General features: G+C 37.0%; 1 protein-coding gene across 1 annotated transcript in view; it reads right to left on the reverse strand.

Annotated features, from left to right (window-relative positions):
- Nucleotides 1-924: 924 nt before the first annotated feature.
- The window catches only part of FDX1 (ferredoxin 1), a 34,736-nt gene continuing 17,958 nt past the window's right edge, over nucleotides 925-17,702 (reverse strand). Inside the window, exons 3-4 of the mRNA XM_065882734.1 lie at nucleotides 6,555-6,684; nucleotides 925-1,518 (exon numbers count right to left, since the gene is read on the reverse strand). Coding sequence (XP_065738806.1) covers nucleotides 1,392-1,518; nucleotides 6,555-6,684 — 257 coding nt within the window. The 3' untranslated portion in view covers nucleotides 925-1,391. The remainder of the gene's footprint in view (nucleotides 1,519-6,554; nucleotides 6,685-17,702) is intronic.

Genomic DNA, 17,702 nt, shown 5'->3' on the forward strand with positions numbered 1-17,702 from the left:
CCTGCCGATGCAGGGGACACGGGGTCGTGCCCCGGTCCGGGAAGATCCCACATGCCGTGGAGCGGCTAGGCCCTTGAGCCATGGCCGCTGAGCCTGGGGTCCAGAGCCTGTGCTCCGCAACGGGAGAGGCCATAACAGTGAGAGGCCCGTGTACCACAAAAAAAAAAAAAAAAATGGTGAGCTCCCTGAGGGCATTCCTGATCGCGTTCATCTCTGTACCCAATGGACATAACACAACATTGTAGGTCCAACACCATACTTGACAAATATTTGTGCAAATGCTCAAAGTGCACAGATGTACCTGAAGCTAACTCAACTTTATAATTCACTTTTAACTCGTTTTTTCTGCCCTTTCCCACCATTAGTCCAAACTAATGTTTTATTATACTTCCAAGAGCACACTTTGTACCCCTTTATTATCATTTACCGTGTATTCACAGTAAAGATAAAGTACAAAGGTCTGCCATGCACAGACAATGATCTGAGGTGTTCGAGCCCACCCCCCTCCAGGACCGTGCCCATCGTGCTCAGTGCACACTGTGAGGCTCTGTCCTCGCCGAGGGGATGGCAGCCCACTCGCTTCCTTCTGCAGCTCAGGACAGAGAAAACCTAATCCATAAGATGTCCATTCTGTCACAGGCATTATTTTTAAAAGATTACAAAGACAGGCCATTCTGATTAGGATAAAAAAATAAAGACATGTAATTTTTAGTTTATTTCTCCAGTCCAGTCAGAACTGACACCAAACATCTTTGACAGCACTCCATTACCTGTGCTCAATCATTGCTCAGCATACATTACCTGTGCTTTCACTGAATCAAAATTTTGGAATAATGATTTATAAGGTCATACCTATCTTTGAAATTAATCAGCTTACTGAGCAATTAAATACACATCCATACACATTCACATTTAACTACAGCTATGATATTCCTAATTTCTCCACTTTCGATCTCAACACATAACTTGTAATAACAAGATACAGTTCTAGTACTGACCTTCTAATTTGTTGTATGGCCCTAGACAAGCCATTTTACATCTCTGCCTCCACCACGTCTAACAGAGATAATGATACCTTTTTTTAACCTATTTTATAGGTAAGTAGGCATAAGATTTATGTGAAAACATTTTGCTAATGTGGCTAATCAAACACAGGTAAAATATATAAGGTTTTATCATATTAACTACTTTCTAATATTTGATTTGTTTTTATAATTTAATCAAAATAAAGATGACATTCTTTCAGAACTACAAAATTCAGCAGTTACACAAGGTGAATTAAAGTAATAAATCTAGTCATAATAATAAATGCATTCATCCATGTTCTCATTTAATTACATTAAGAAATAATAATTATAAAAATAGGTAAAATGTTGTGAAAATATTCCTATTTATTCTCGCTTAGAGGAGTTCATGCCCATATCAATGGACTCTCTGGCATCAGACACAGCATCAGGTACTCGAACAGTCATATTGTCCATAGCCTTTGTCAAACAGATTTGGCAGCCCAACCGCGATCTGTATAAAAAAGGGGGGAGGTATGATTTAGTATTAAGCATATATTATTCACAAAGCAATGCAGTTACCAGGACCTTTTCTTACCCAAAGCATAGGGATTTATTTACCTTTTAAATTTCCATTAAGTAGAAAAAGATACATCCAACCCTTTCAACTAGAGGATAACAGAATGTAAATATGAAAAACAAAAAGTGTGATACGCCAAAGCTTCATTTTAATCTTTCTACTAATTGTTTCACTGGAACTACTGCTTTTTTGGTGACAGGACTGACAAGCAATGAAATGATGAGAAGGCACAACAGTGGAGGAGAGAACTGAGGTTTTAGCAATGCCAAGAGAATGACTAATCAATTCCCAGATAATTAAAACCATACAGTCTATGAAAGAAAGCTACACTTTTTAAAGCCTTTAAAACAAGAAATTTGGAATAAACACATAGATGTAAGTCATCAATTATCAGATGCATATTTTTCCCACAATTTTAACATCTCTGAAACCAAATGCATCTTAAAATCAATGCCATCTTACAATCACAGCTACACTGTGAGGTGGCAGTCACATCAGAGGTGTCTCTTCAATTGAGTTATGGGAAGTATGTTAATATTATGTGTTGAATTTCATTACCATTCAAAATAAGTCCAAAAAGATTACAAAACAAAAATTAACAATACAGAGACCCAGCATAAATTGATATTAAGTAAATATTTGTCATTGGAAGAATAACTGTAATTCCATTTTTCTTTTATTTTTTTCAGTATTGTGACCAATTTTATTTATATTTTCCTTTTAAAACAGTGATGTACAAATCTGTCTAAATAGCTCTAAATCTAAGTATAAATAGCTCTTTCAATATGCATAAAACGTTAAGTGATAAGATCATTTTACACCATATTTTAATCAGCAGAGCTTTTTCCTTCTTAATGGCACATAAAAATAAATACTATATTAGCCTTATAATCAAACTGCCTTCAATTTGATGGAATGTGGTATGTAGGTCTTGGTTTTGTCAACATATTTGTCAAGCACCTGCTGAGCATCAAAAGGCACAGAACTAAATGTCAGTGGGTTTGTAAAAGAATAGCAACTCACTTCAATCCTTACTGAACACCTCTTACATGCTGGGTGCCAGGGATGCAGGGGTTAGAGCCAAATAGACCAGTGGTACAGAATCCAGCACTGAACATGATGTGTTCACAAGCAACTTTCTTAACCATGCCAAATATTAGTTTCCCAACCTCATCCTAAACATGGATAATAAGTGGGCTCCTCACAGGACTGCCATGAGGATTAGTTGCTAATATCAGTATTAAGTATTCAATCAAATAGAAGAGCTGAGACACATTTGCAGATAATTAACATGTGAGACTGTGACAAATGCCACAGAGAGAGAAAGCTGAAAGGGCTGAGGAGAAAGCACTGACTTCTGATGGGGGAGATGGTGTTTCTAATGGGCTTTGAAGGCTGGCTAGAACTTAAGAGGAGAAAGGCATTTGAGGCAAAGCTAATAGGGATTCAAGGCATGTTTGAGGCAATATGGGATTTTGGCCTGGCTGCTGTGCAGGCCAGACAAGGACAGGGGAGTGATGGGCTAGAAAGGTGGCCAAGCCATGGACAGCTCTGAACACCAGTGAAGGGGTTCAGGTTTTTACTGGTGAGCAATGAGGGACCACTGGGAGGTTTCTGAGCAAGGAGTAAGTACTACTGCCATGGGAAATATTGATTGCTGATAGAAAAAAATCCCCTTTTACCAATAATTCCTATTTGTTGAATAGAAACAGCCCTGACAATACTCAATTATGCATTAAGCTCTGTCTGCAAGAGAAAAAATAAGGCAAGCCAATTTAGACAAATTCATTAGGACTGTGGTGAGCCCTAGAGAGACTGTTGGTTACTCTTGGTGTCCATACAAAGATGAGTAGGGTAATGCTAGCCTTCAAGGAACTTTTAGTAAGGGGAACAGGACAGAAAGAGCTACCAGTGATACAGAGCAGAATAAAGTAAGTGTAGTAACAGAAGAACAAGAACTGTGTGGGGGAACACAGGGAGGGGTGGCACCGAAAGCCCTTGCTGGTTCTATAACCCTAGAAGATAAGGCAGTGGCACCATGGCTGTTCTCACTCCCCTACTTCCTCCTGGAAGGTCTCTCGCTCCAGGGTCTACCAGTGTAGAAAGTGTCTTACGCTTCTACAGAAGGAGACGGACAGCAAGTCTTCCTTGATTTCACTATTAATCCTACAAAATCTCACACCTGTGCAAACCTTGAAGACATTTTCTCCATATACACCTGACAGTGGAAATATACTAGGTGTTACGTTAACTTTACTTCTAAAGTTTGGTTTTCAATGCAGAGAAGAAGCTTCAAATAGTAAAAAACCAAGGGTTTTGGGGTCTAACGTAACTGATTCAAACCAGGACTCTGTCATTCTCTAGCTGTGTGGCCTTGAGCAAATCCACAAGAACTAAGCTTCGTTCTATAAAATGGTGATAATACTGCCTAACTCTGAAGATTAGAAATAATCTTTGTTAAGTTTGTAGGCATTATAGTAAGTTTCCGGCATTTGAATTAATATTATTATAGTCAGAATGCCAACAACAACCATTTAATGAATGCTTTCTTCACCAGACACTGTTCAAGGAGCTTCACGTACATTTATTAGTTGACACGACACAACAACCCTATGAGGTAGGTACTATTATTATCCTCATTTTACAAATATGGAAACTGAGGCCTCTGTGTAGATTATCCATGGAAACTGGTAGCAGGGAATAATGACAACCATCAAAAATAGATTCACAGATAATTCCTGAATCTCTCTACCAACCACTAATTCCAAAAACAGTTGGTGACGCCTTTTGTGAATCAGGCACTGGAGACACAATGATGAAATAAGACATGGCCCCTGCTCTAATGGGGAAAAGGAGACATGTAACCAGTAAAATAAGTGCCATATGCACCCATGTATCAACAAGCCATCATTAATCAAGGTTAAGTACACCCTAAAGTAAACATCAAAATGATGCTGTTTTATCTTAAAAATTATAGACATTTACATAGCACTTAATTTTAAAAATAAACCTATGGGACTGCCCTGGTGGTCAAGTGGTTAAGACTCCACACTCCCAATGCAGAGGGCCCGGGTTTGATCCCTGGTCAGGGAACTAGATCCCACATGGATGCCACAACTAAGAATTTGCAAGCCACAACTAAAGATCCCACATGCTGCAATGAAGATCCCGTATGTGGCAATGAAGATCCCACGTGCCTCAACTAAGACCTGGTGCAGCCAAATAAGTAAGTAAGTAAATAAATAAATAAAATAAACCTAAGAACTAAAGACTGAGTTTCCTTGTTTGTTTGTTTGGAAGTATATGGAACCCTAGAAATAGAAGTTTACACGCAGTTACTATCTTTGAACAAAATTATTTTCATTCCAAATATGTCAGTGTTTTCTAAATCCTACCTGTGAAAAGCATTATACTCTTTCCCCACAAAGCATTTCTACTAAAATTCTGTGTACTTAAGAATATCAGCTATAAAATGCCATAAAAGCTATTTCCTGCTTTCCATTATCTTGTTCTAAAACTTCTGAATATTATCAAAGTTCTTGGCTAGTCTACATTTACAATAGGTCTCTTGTATCTTCTCACACTCATGTACCTCTCCTAAATGTAGCTCTCCATTTCCTCTCATTTTTTTAAATTTTCATTCAGAATATTATCTGTTACATGCGCCTAGAAATTTCACCTGAATAAAAGGGCAAGCAGTTAGCTATGATTTACCCCTCACATTGAAAGAAACAATTTTCAGAACCAAATTAACACAACATTGAGTGTATTCTGTGTGTTATCCTTCAGGGAATAAAAAGGAGGTGTTGATAGAGAATGTGGCACCTGAAGATGTGAGGGGAGACAGGCAGATGGCAGCCACAATAAATACCAATGACCTAAAAGCTTTTTGAGGATCATTAGATAAGAGGGTTTATCTTAAGGATCTAATAAAATTGTGGTTACATGATACACATGAAATAAAGCTATTATTATTACTATTATTTCTTATTTTTTACAACTATTTTTCATTAGGGCCACAAAATTACAGTTAAACACCAAAGCCAACCTTAATTAAATAAACTCTTGTTATCTCGTCCCTTGAAACAGTAAATTAACTACCTATCTTCCCTAACTCAAACCAAAAGACTAGATAATTAAAAAAAAATAAGGTATCACTTGATATCTCTTGCTACTATAAATCTTACCACTTTTAAGAGTAATTCTACTTATTAATAACAAGAATAAGCTCTGATTTACTTTAATGTACAGTTAGAAACAGAAGTATTCATTTTAACATAATTACTATTATATATTAAGTTCTTTTAAAAATTGTATTCTCTCAAGTAGGTAAAATTTTCCATTATAATTTCTTTCAATTATCAAATCTGTCCTTCAAGAATACCATAAAAAGCATTAAATTTAATCCCAACTCATTAAACTGTGATAAATATTAATTCCTGGAATAAAAATAGATGAAAGAAGATTTATTAGGATCTAGAACTTATGCTTCTAATACTTTCAATTTTTTTTTTTTTTTTTTACTTTTGTTAAAAGTTTCATAAGGGGGCTTCCCTGGTGGCGCAGTGGTTGAGAGTCCGCCTGCCGATGCAGGGGACCCGGGTTCGTGCCCCGGTCCGGGAAGATCCCACGTGCTGTGGAGCGGCTGGGCCCGTGAGCCATGGCCGCTGAGCCTGCGCGTCCGGAGCCTGTGCTCCGCAATGGGAGAGGCCACAACAGTGAGAGGCCTGCGTACCACAAAAAAAAAAAAAAAAAAAAAAAAAAAAAGTTTCATAAGGGTTAAACTGTAGAATACATAAGAGAAATGTCACATATTTGATATTCAAAGTCTGTGACTGTTATCTATCTACACTGGGAGACCCTATTACATGCATGCATATTACATGTCTCTGGTCAGAGACAGACATGAACTAATAAAACTTTTATCCTCCTATATTATTATCACAACAGAAGTGGTCCAAAAATCTTACCTATCTGTCAGTCCATATGCCAGATCAAGCATGTCATTCTCCTCATCACTGATTGCTTCTAATTTCTCAAATATGTGCTGTTCAAAGATGAGGTGACAGGTGGAGCAAGCCAAGGTTCCCTCACATGCACCTACAAAAGCAACAAACATTGAATATGCTCCCCTCTACATTCAACACAATTCAAAATTGACTTGAATTAATTAAATTAAATAATTTCTAAATTTAAAAATCAGCATTAGCATACATCAATGATAGGACTTTATTTCTGAGTAAGAATTAGGGACAACCCCCCCATACCCAACACACACACACACACGCATACACACACACACAGAGTTTGAAATCACTTTCAAATATTATTTTTAAAAGGTATGAACTAGATGCTGTGAGGGGAAACATAAAAATACAAATCCTAATACCAAAGAGCTTACAAGTTAATAAACTCAGATATGCATACATACAAAAATGTATGCATTTTAAACTTATATAGTAATGATTTATATAACAGCTATGCAAGTTACTTACCGTTTCCTGGAGAGCACAACACAATTTATAATGCCTCACAGTATATAAGAGGAACCAGAAAGTAACCAAACTGACATCTAAAGTTAAATATTTTTCCCTCTCAATCTCTCCTTATAATCAGGACAGAATCAAATAAGTCACTTTAAGAGTCACATTGGTTTGGGACTTCCCTGGTGGCACAGTGGTAAAGAATCCACCTGCCAATGCAGGGGACACGGGTTCGACCCCTGGTGCGGGAAGATCCCACATGCTGTGGAGCAACTAAGTCTGTGTGCCACAACTACTAAGCCTGAGCTCTAGAGCCCGCGAGCCACAACTACTGAGCCCATGTGCCACAACTACTGAAGCCCGCGCACCTAGAGCCAGTGCTCTGCAACAAGAGAAGCCACCGCAATAAGAAGCCCGCACACCGCAATGAAGAGTAGCCCCAGCTCGATGCAACTAGAGAAAGCCCACGTGCAGCAACTAAGACCCAACGCACCCAAAAATTAATTTTAAAAGAGTTCTTTGTACATTAAAAAAAGAGAGTCACACTGGTTTAAAATAGAGAAGAATATTTCTCCCATTCCATGTTTTCAAAAGTCACTAATTTAACAGTTATTTATTGAGTGCATATTAACATGCCAAGGGCTGTGAAAAGGGAACTGAAAAGTCATCTAGTCCAACTAAACTATGAATCTGCTCTGCAAAATCCTTTTCCCAGGGGTTACCCAGCTTTTGCTTGAAAACTTCCTGACAAAGAAATCCTCACTGCTTAAGCCAGCCAATTTCACATTCGGCTTCTACTGAGCTAAAAGTCTGTCACTTTGTAACTTTCCACCTACTGCTCCAATTCTATCCCATGAAGTCAAATCTGTTTTTTCTCTCTGGCTCTACCGAGGTATAACTGACAAATAAAATTGTAAGATATTTAAAGCATACATCGTGATGATTTGATATACGTATACACTGTGAAAGGACTCCTCTCACTTAGTTAACACATCTGTAACCTCATATATTTACTTATTTATTTTTAGTGAGAACATGTAAGTTCTACTCTCTCAGCAATACAGTGTTATCACTGCAGTCACCATGATTTACATTAGATCCTCAGTCCTTAATCATCTCAGAGCTGAAATTTTGTACCCTTTTACCTATTCAACTCCCTATTTCCCAACCTCCCCCAAGCCTCTGGAAACCATTTTTCTATTCTCTGTTTCTATGAGTTTAGTTAGTGAATCCTTCTAAACAACAACTGTTCATATATTTGAGAATGTTCTTTCTTCTCCACGCTGAGCGTAACCAGGCCCTCCAAATTTTTCTTACGTAATGACATAGTTCTCAATCCCTTCCCTCAGTCTGGTTGGGCTTTTCTTAAAATACAGCATCCAGAAGAGGACCTGACAAAACAGAATCATCCAGAATCATGTTCTCATTAAATTCTACCTAAAAAAGTTATTCTGGTTTGTTTCTGAATAATATTTTTTAAAGCCGCTATACAACTGTAAAGATTATAGAGTCCTAGGAGTAACTTCAGTTTGATTTAGATTCTTTTGGCCAATAAACACTATATAAAATATTAATAGAACTGCTATCAATAATTAGTGAACTTCTTAATTTTCCTCAGAATGAATTTATCATTTTAAAAAGAGTTGTTCTTTTATAAGTTAAACATTTGTTACTCATATTTTATTTTTTAAAACATCAAGAAAGAAGAGACAGGCTTCCTTAAACATTCATTTTTATTAAATCTCATTCAAAGCAGTAACAAGATAAAGCACAGAGACACCATACAGTGATGTACAGGAGCCATAAGCATGGACTGTAGAGCCAGATTCCCTGGCTTCAATCCCAGCTCCACATTTTACTAATGGCATCACCTTGGGCCACTACACCCTCCTGCCTTAATTTCCTCAACAGTAACTGTACCAACCTCACATAATAGTTGCAAGAATTACATATAAGTGTGTACTTAACATATGTACTTGCAACCACAACTGACTGGTAGAGAATAAGAACTATTCAAGTGTTGGTAATTATTATGATTTGGAAGTTATAAGAAAACTTAAGAGTCATTCAACTTTTTTAAGCGTAAGAGTAAGAATTAAACCCAAGAAGTTAAATGAATCAACTATGAATTCCTGCCACTCAATAATCTAATTCACCTTATGTGAATATTAAATATATAAACATATATATACATATATTCAGTACATTTATGCAATACACAAATATATACCCACACCAATTGGTTATTTGAACAAGCACTTTCCTTTTCTACTTTTGTATAAATATGAGGCATTTCACAGAAAAAGGTAAATGGATATATTTTACTTAAAAAGAAGTAAGCTTCCTCTGCTTAAAAAAATACAGATAGGTAGGTAGGTAGGAAGAAAGAAAGAGAGGGAAGGAGGGAGGGAGGGAGAGAGAGGAAGGAAGGGAGGGAGAGGGAGGGAGGAAACCCCTGCAGTAAAAGGAGAAGTGGTGTAGTACAACCCTGAGGCCATCTGGGCTCTAGATGAATCTGCCATACTGTCTGCTATGCCCTGGGCAAGCCTTTCAAGAGCCTCGGTTTTCTTTTCATCTGTACCATGAGAGACTGAAGCAGATGATATCTAAGGGCCTGTTCTCTCTAACATTTTATGACTCCACAAAGAAGAATTACAGTTCTTAATGGATTTGTTCCCTAGTATTCAATAAATATATACTAACTTTGTTTTCTGTTTTTATCTCATCAATACCCAATCCGGACAAACTCAAAACTAAAATGGCAAATCGCTCTGAAGATACTATGGGACAAAATTCAGGAAATCCAGCATCTTTTGTCTTAAAAAGTACGTAAAACCTCCTTATAAAATATACCAAGCAACTCTCCTAATTTAAAAAGCTTATAACTCCCTTCATATTTTTATTATTAAAAAAAGACAAATCCTGAGAACTGCAAGCCATGTGTAACAGAATATGCAAGAAAAACAAAACTCACAGTCCAGGGTGGGATGCGGTGCTAGGGGCTATAGAGGCAGACAGGGGACCAAGCATGGAGGTCTCTCATGCTCTCCTAAGGAGCTTGAGCTGTCCTATAAGTGCACTCCCTGTTTCCTGACATGGTGGGTAAACTAGCATGCTCGTAGTGGGTGGGTTGACAGAGATGTTTCTGGCCAGGGGTTATGAGCACCTGTCACTTCACTGCCCCTCTCCTGGATCCAGACCCTGGAGGACAGTGGTTGCTGTTGAAGTTACGGGAAGATTCTAAAGGATTCTGAGTAGGAAAGTGACATGGTATGTTTATTTTGGATAGATCTTGCTGGTGCCTGTGTGTAAAGGATGGATTTGACATGAACAAGACAGAAGCAAAAGTCATGAGATTTCACCAAGGAGGAGGGGGAAAAAGAGGAAAAGAAAGATAAGAAACTGAGTCAAGGAGAGACCCACCCCCTCCAAGAAAAGGAGTCAAAATACAAATGTGTCAAATGCTAGGGAGAGAACCAGAAAGTGTGACATGAGAAAAGCCCAGGGAAGAAGCGAGTGCATACAATATGGTCTCAATCATCTCGGAATGCAGAGTAAAGTTCATATGCTAATAAATCCCTCCAGAAAATTTAGGACATTCCTTTTTTTTGCCACCTGGTCAGTCAAAATGAAGAGTTACCATCCGTGTTCCAGCTCTTCACTTCTTCCCTAGGAAACGTCAATTCTTTTAACCTTCTCTTAAAGGCTTTATTTTCATTCTCTAATAGTTTTCATTGCTCCTCTCAGGAACCTTGCCAATTATTTCCACATCTTGCTTAAGTTGCCAAGTTCAGAGCTGAAGAGAGTATTCTAGTAAGAATCTGACAAATGTTGAATATATACAGAAGATTAACTTTTGGTTCCTACACTCAAGTCCCTATTATACATTCTAGTCCCATATTTATTCTTTAGATAAACGCACCATGCTCAGGATTCCTTATTTTACAGTTCCTTTCAAACTTTTTCTATCACAAGTTGTCAACAGGTATGCTTTTCTTATTCTTTGTACTAGGAAGAAACTCAAATATAATAGAAACTTTAAAACTCAGAATGAATCAACTCAGCATGCATAAGATGGCTACCACTGAACCAGAGACACATATGGTCATATAGTGGTACAAGTATCACTACAGAAAAAAATATGGAACAAAGATTTACAAACCCTGTGGATAGTACTTATAAGAAGAAATAGTCAATCCTGCAAAACTCCAAAATAATAAGACAATCTGAGCAGTTTTTTGGAGGGTTGTTTTTTCCTTAGATTTAAACTATATGTTCTATAAAAAAGAAAAAAAAATTAGAGAACAGTGAAGACATGTCTCTGAAAAGGTATTAGGAGGAAGAAAAGATTTTAAAAGTGAGCCTAAAACTGTGAGAAGAAAACTTTAAGAAAAAGTTACTCCGTTTTTGTTTTTTTTTCATCTCATGATTTCATGATGGGTATTTCTGCTAATTTATTTGTTTCCTGGTCTGGTAATTAGAGGGAGCTCCCCAATTAATAAGCATCTGACTTTTGCCTTTTTGGTATACAGGTCTATGAATCTTAACACATGTATAAGTCTGTGTACCCACTACCATAACCAGGATACAAAATAGGTTCGTCATCCAAAAGAAACTCCCCTGTGTTGCAGGAGTCACAGCCTGCATTTCTATACAGTAACAACGAACCACAAAGACAAATTAAGAAAAACAATTTCATTTACAATTGCATCAAAAAGAATAAAATACCTAGGGGTACCTAAGGAGGTAAAAGATCTGTACTCAGAAAACTGTAAGACACTGATCAAATAAAGTAAAGACAACACAAACAGATAGAAACATACACTGTGTTCATGAGTTCGAAGAATTAATATTGTTAAAATGACCATACTACCCAAGGGCAATCTACAGATTCAATGCAATCCCTATCAAATTACCAGTGGCATTTTTCACAAAACTAGAACAAAATTTTTTTTTAATTTGTATGGAAACACAAAAGATCCCAAAGAGCCAAAATAACCTGAGAAAGAAGAACAGAACTGGATGTATCAATCTCCCTGACTCAGACTACACTACAAAGCTATAGTAACCAAAACAGTATGGTACTGGCATAAAAACAGACACATAGATTAATGGAACAGAATAGAGAGCCCAGAAACAAACCCACACACCTATGGTCAATTAATCTATGACAAAGAAGAATATACAACGGAGAAAAGACAGTTTCTTCAGTAAATGGTGCTGAGAAAACTGGATACTACATGTAAAAGAATGAAATTAGAACATTCTCTAACACCATATACAAAAATAAACTCAAAATGGATTAAAGACCTAACTGTAAGACCTGAAACCATAAAACTCCCAGAAGAAAACAGAACACTCTTTGACACCACAGCAATACTTTTTAAATCTGTCTCATAAAGCAAAGGAAATAAAAGCAAAAATAAACAAATGGAACCTAATTAAACTTAAAAGCTTTTGCATATAGCAAAGAAAACCACTGACAAAATGAAAAGACAATCTACTGAATGGGAGAAAATATCTGCAAATGATACGACCAATAAGGGATTAATCTCCAAAATATATAAGCAGCTTATACAAATCAACATCAAAAAAACCAAACATCCCAATTTAAAAATGGGCAGAAGATCTGAAGAGTATAGCCACAATGTAATACAGTATGGAGGTTCCTCAAAAAATTAAAAATAGAACTACCATATGACCTAGCAATCCGATTTCTAGGCATAAATTTAAAGGAAATGAAATAACTACATCAAAGAAATATCTGCACTCCCATGTTCACTGCAGCATTATTCACAATAGCAAAGATATGGAGACAACCCAAGTGTATGTCCATGGATGAATGAATAAGATGTGGGGTGTGTGTGTGTGTGTGCGTGTACAGAAACACACACAATGGAATGCTATTCAGCAATAAAATAGAAGAAAATCCTGCCATTTGTGAAACATAAACAGACCTTGAGGGGATTATGCTAAGTGAAATAAATAAGACAGAGATAGACAAACAGTGTATGACATCACTTATATGTGGAATCTAAAAAAGTCAAACTCGTAGAAACAGAGAGTAGTGGTGGGGGCTAAAGGAGATGGGGAGGATGGTCAAAGGGTGTAAACTTTCAGCTATAAGATGAATACGGTCTGAGGATCTACTGTAAAACATGGTGACTACAGATATAATACTGTATTATACACTTGAAATTTGCTGAGAGTAATCTTAAATGTTTTAACCACACACACACAAAAAAGGAATGATGTGAGGTTAACCCTATTGTAATCATTTTGCAACTGAGATGTGTATCAAACCATCACGTTGTACACCTTAAACTTACACAACGTTAGTTGTCAATTATATCTCAACAAAGCTAGAAAATAAATAAAACAAAACCGTGGTGATGGCTGCACAACTCACTGAATATACTAAAAAACAACGTATACTTTCAATGAGTTAACTGTATGGTATGTGAATTACATCTCGGTAAAGCTCTTCCAAAAAAAAGAACTAGATATATTTTTAATGGGTCTACCACTGAACTCTTAATTCTATTTCACTCATCTACATGTCTATGTTTTTGCTAAAATTACACTGTCTTGATTACTGTAGCATCAAGTTTTAAGATCTGTACTATACATATGTCTTCCAGCTTTATCTTTCTCTTCTAAAATTGTTTGGCTATTCTAGTTCATTTGTTTTTCTGTAAAAAGTTTAGAATCAGCTTGTCTGTATCCAGAAAAAATCCTGCTGAGATTTTAATGGGAAATGTATTAAATCTATATATCAATAAAAACTGACATCTTTACTATGTTGTCTTCCAATCCATGAATACAGTATGTCTCTCTACCACTTAGGTCTTTGCTCTCTTTCATCAGAGTTATATAACTTTCAGGATACTGATGCTATACATATTTTATTAGATTTAAACCTAAAAATTTCATTTTGAGGAGCTATTGTAAATGTCCTTTTTTTTGTAAATGTTCTTTTAAAAATTTTTTTGGTTTCCAACTGTTCATCGCTGGTACACAGAAATACACTTGACTTTTGTGTGTTGACCTTGTATCCTAGGACCTTGCTAAACTCACTTAGTTCTAAGACTTTTTTAATAGATTCCTTGTGATTTTCTATGTAAATAATCATCTAAAAACAAGACAGTTTTCTTTTCAACCTGTATGCCTTTTAATTTTTTTTATTTTTTCATTATTTTATTTTATTTTACTTATTTTTTAAAAGTTTATTTATTTTTGGCTGCATTGGGTTTTCATTGCTGCGCACGGGCTTTCTCTAGTTGCAGTGAGCAGGAGCTACTCTTCACTGAGGCACACAGGCTTCTCATTGTGGTGGCTTCTCTTGTTGTGGAGCACGGGCTCTAGGTGTGCGGGCTTCAGAAGTTGTAGCACACGGGCTCAGCAGCTGTGGCACACAGGCCCTAAAGCGCACGGGCTTCAGCAGTTGCGGTGGGCTCAGTAGTTGTGGCACGCAGGCTCTAGGGCACGCGGGCTTCAGCAGTTGCGGCGCACGGGCTCACTAGTTGTGGCTTGCGGACTCTAGAGTGCAGTCTCAGTAGTTGTGGCGCATGGGCTTAGCTGCTCCACAGCATGTGGGATCTTCCTGGACCAGGGATCGAACCTGTGTCCCCTGCATTGGCAGGCAGATACTTAACCACTGTGCCACCAGGGAAGTCCCCTGTTTTCTTTTTTTGCTTCATTACACAAAGACTTCCAGCATGATGTTAGTAGGGTGGTGAGAACAGACATCCTTGCCTTGTTCCTAATCTTAGGAGAAAGACATTTCATTCTTCAGCATTAAGCATGACGTTAGCTGTAGGCTTTTCATAGATATCCTTTATCAGCATCTGATTTTGCACCACAGCTGCCCACTTGTTTTCAGTTAAAACACGGGAGCTGCCACCAATTCTATATCCCATTTGAACAGAATTCACATCGTTATTGAACGTCCCTGCTGCTCCCAACTCCACTAGAGCCACAACCCAAAGGCTATAGGCAAGAACAAAGTGGATGAGATTCCTGTTGGGCCTAATCTTCTAACTCCTTTTCAGCATCACAGAATTCCCAGGCTCCTATCTAACATGAAATTATCTGCATTGAAAATCAGCAGTATATATATTCCCAATGCCAGGCTGCAAAGTGGAGTCCCCATAGTGTATGTGGGGTGTGTGCATTGTGTGTGTGCAGTAGGTGGGCCCAAGGAGTTAAGGAGTTCTTGATCTGGTATTAAAAGTTAGAAGTTGCAATGCATTTTCTCATAGAAGCCAGGCTATAAATGGTGATTAAGTTAGCTGTGAAGAAACAGGTTCTGTGGGTTGGCCCGAAAAATTTAGCCACCACGTATAACAGTATTTCCATCGGAAAACAAATTCCAAATGCCAACTAGTTGACCTGAAAATGGATTTGGTAAACAAAACCTATCCCTAAAATGGGAAGTGTTTGTTGTTTTTTATGCTTATCACATACACAGGGAACAACTATACAAAACACACAGTGGGAGGCAACCTATCAAAGGAAAAAGGATACAAAAGCAACAACTATAGAACCTTCAATCTAAAACTGATAGCTGGTCAAAATATGGGTACACCGATATAATAATACATGTGGAGAGTTGGGGATTGAAAGTGCAAAAGTTATGTGACTTATGCTTATATACAGCCCCAAAGCAGCACTGACAGCTGTCAGCTTTTAGTGTCTTTATAAGTGGTTGGTTACATAAGAGTAAATTAATAGGGGAAATGTGTACATATGTGTGTATATACATATGTAAATATAGAGATACATACACATATATTAAACATAAAGTGATCACATTTTATGAGGAATACATTCTCAAAGATTTTGAAATTGTTGAAGTCTCATAATTCGAATTATATTCTCAATGAAACAAAATGTAAAGTAAGGAGTGGGTTCTTATAGTTCGTAAATCTATAATCCTCATATCATATTTTTGCTGCAAAATATACTTAGAACAAACATTTGAAGTGAAACTTTTTCCATTACTATGTCCACATTTCAAATAATCAAAGATACTCCATGGCTTACAATAGACGATAATCTGAACTGACTTAGGGACACATTACAGCCGTATTAGCCCCTGATGCCAGCATTTTATCCATCATCCTTGCTTAGTTACACAACAACTGTCATGAACTTAAAGGTTTAGTGCTGTTTTAATATTGCTGGCATTCTGGCTAATGATTCAGTTCTGTCTCCTAAATTAACAGTAATACAAATCATGATAGGTTTTTGGCTTTCTTCATTGCATTCTGTCACATTTAACTTCTGTCCCAAAATAACTCGCTTTCGGATACATTTTTCGGCATTAACACTTAATGAATGCTTGGCTGAAACTGTCATAGGCTTTAAAATGATATTAAATTATAACCACAGTTTAAAATATCAGCACTACAGTCAACAAAAATCACACAGACATCAGATGTCTGGAAACAGAACAGTTCACATGATACTGACAAAGGCTGACACGTATTTGTTTACAATTGTAAAAGGCATGGAAGCAAATATAAAATTTATAATTCGCACAGCCTGCCAGCTTGAAATTATGGGATTCTTGACAAAAGGTTTGGTTTTCACAGTATTTCTGATTTTACTAGAGTTAAGAACCTTAATATTGTTAACCTGTACAATTTCAAATTTGCATAATTTAAAAATTACATTAAGAATAAGTAAGGCATGGGGCTTCCCTGGTGGCGTAGTGGTTGAGAGTCCGCCTGCCGATGGTCCAGGAAGATCCCACATGCCGCGGAGCGGCTGGGCCCATGAGCCATGACTGCTGAGCCTGTGCATCCGGAGCCTGTGCTCCACAATGGGAGAGGCCACAACAGTGAGAGGCCCATGTACCGCAAAAAAAAAAAAAAAGAATAAGTAAGACATGGTTACTGGCTAATTTCAAGGTTGATGATGAATAAAACTCTGAACTGAGGTGTTTTTTTTTTAAAAAGACCGATACTAAGGTTTTGCACAAAAGCTTAGAAATTCCTGCCATAAAACTATTCCCAGAGAAAATTAGCTATCAGCAGACTATTGCTCCTTTCATGTAATTTGAGAGTTTTCCACCAGGTGTGTGTGTAACCATACTAAGATAATTTGGAGATCTGTAATGATGCTGACAAGACAGACTGCCTAACCCCTTTCCCAAACAAAACTCCAAGGGATAGCTATGTGGAAATATTATATATTAAAAATATGAAACTACATAAAAATATAAAACCTAATTTTCTAGAGTAAACCATGATCCACCAGAGCTGGAAATACAGTATGTTAATAAGGAGTCAATAAACATAATACAAATAGAGATTTATATGATCATTATCAGGGTTACCCAATTTGAATAATTTCCCTCCAAACAGACACATGAAGGAAATACATAATATTTAAGAAAAAAACAAAGTCTGAGATAATAAACTAGGTAAATTTGATCAGAGAGGTGTAACTGCCCCCTAGTGACAGAATAATATAATACACTCTGAAAACTTAAAGATCATCTAAAAAATCTACATTAACTTAAAAGTTGGAAAGGAATGTTCATAAATTTATTGCTTCCAAAATTTACAATTGTCCCTTTTTACTCACTTATCCATTCACTACTTCACTTCATATATAAATAAAACAAGA

Source organism: Phocoena phocoena, chromosome 8 (assembly GCF_963924675.1).
Source record: "Phocoena phocoena chromosome 8, mPhoPho1.1, whole genome shotgun sequence".
Taxonomy (NCBI): Eukaryota; Metazoa; Chordata; class Mammalia; order Artiodactyla; family Phocoenidae; genus Phocoena; species Phocoena phocoena.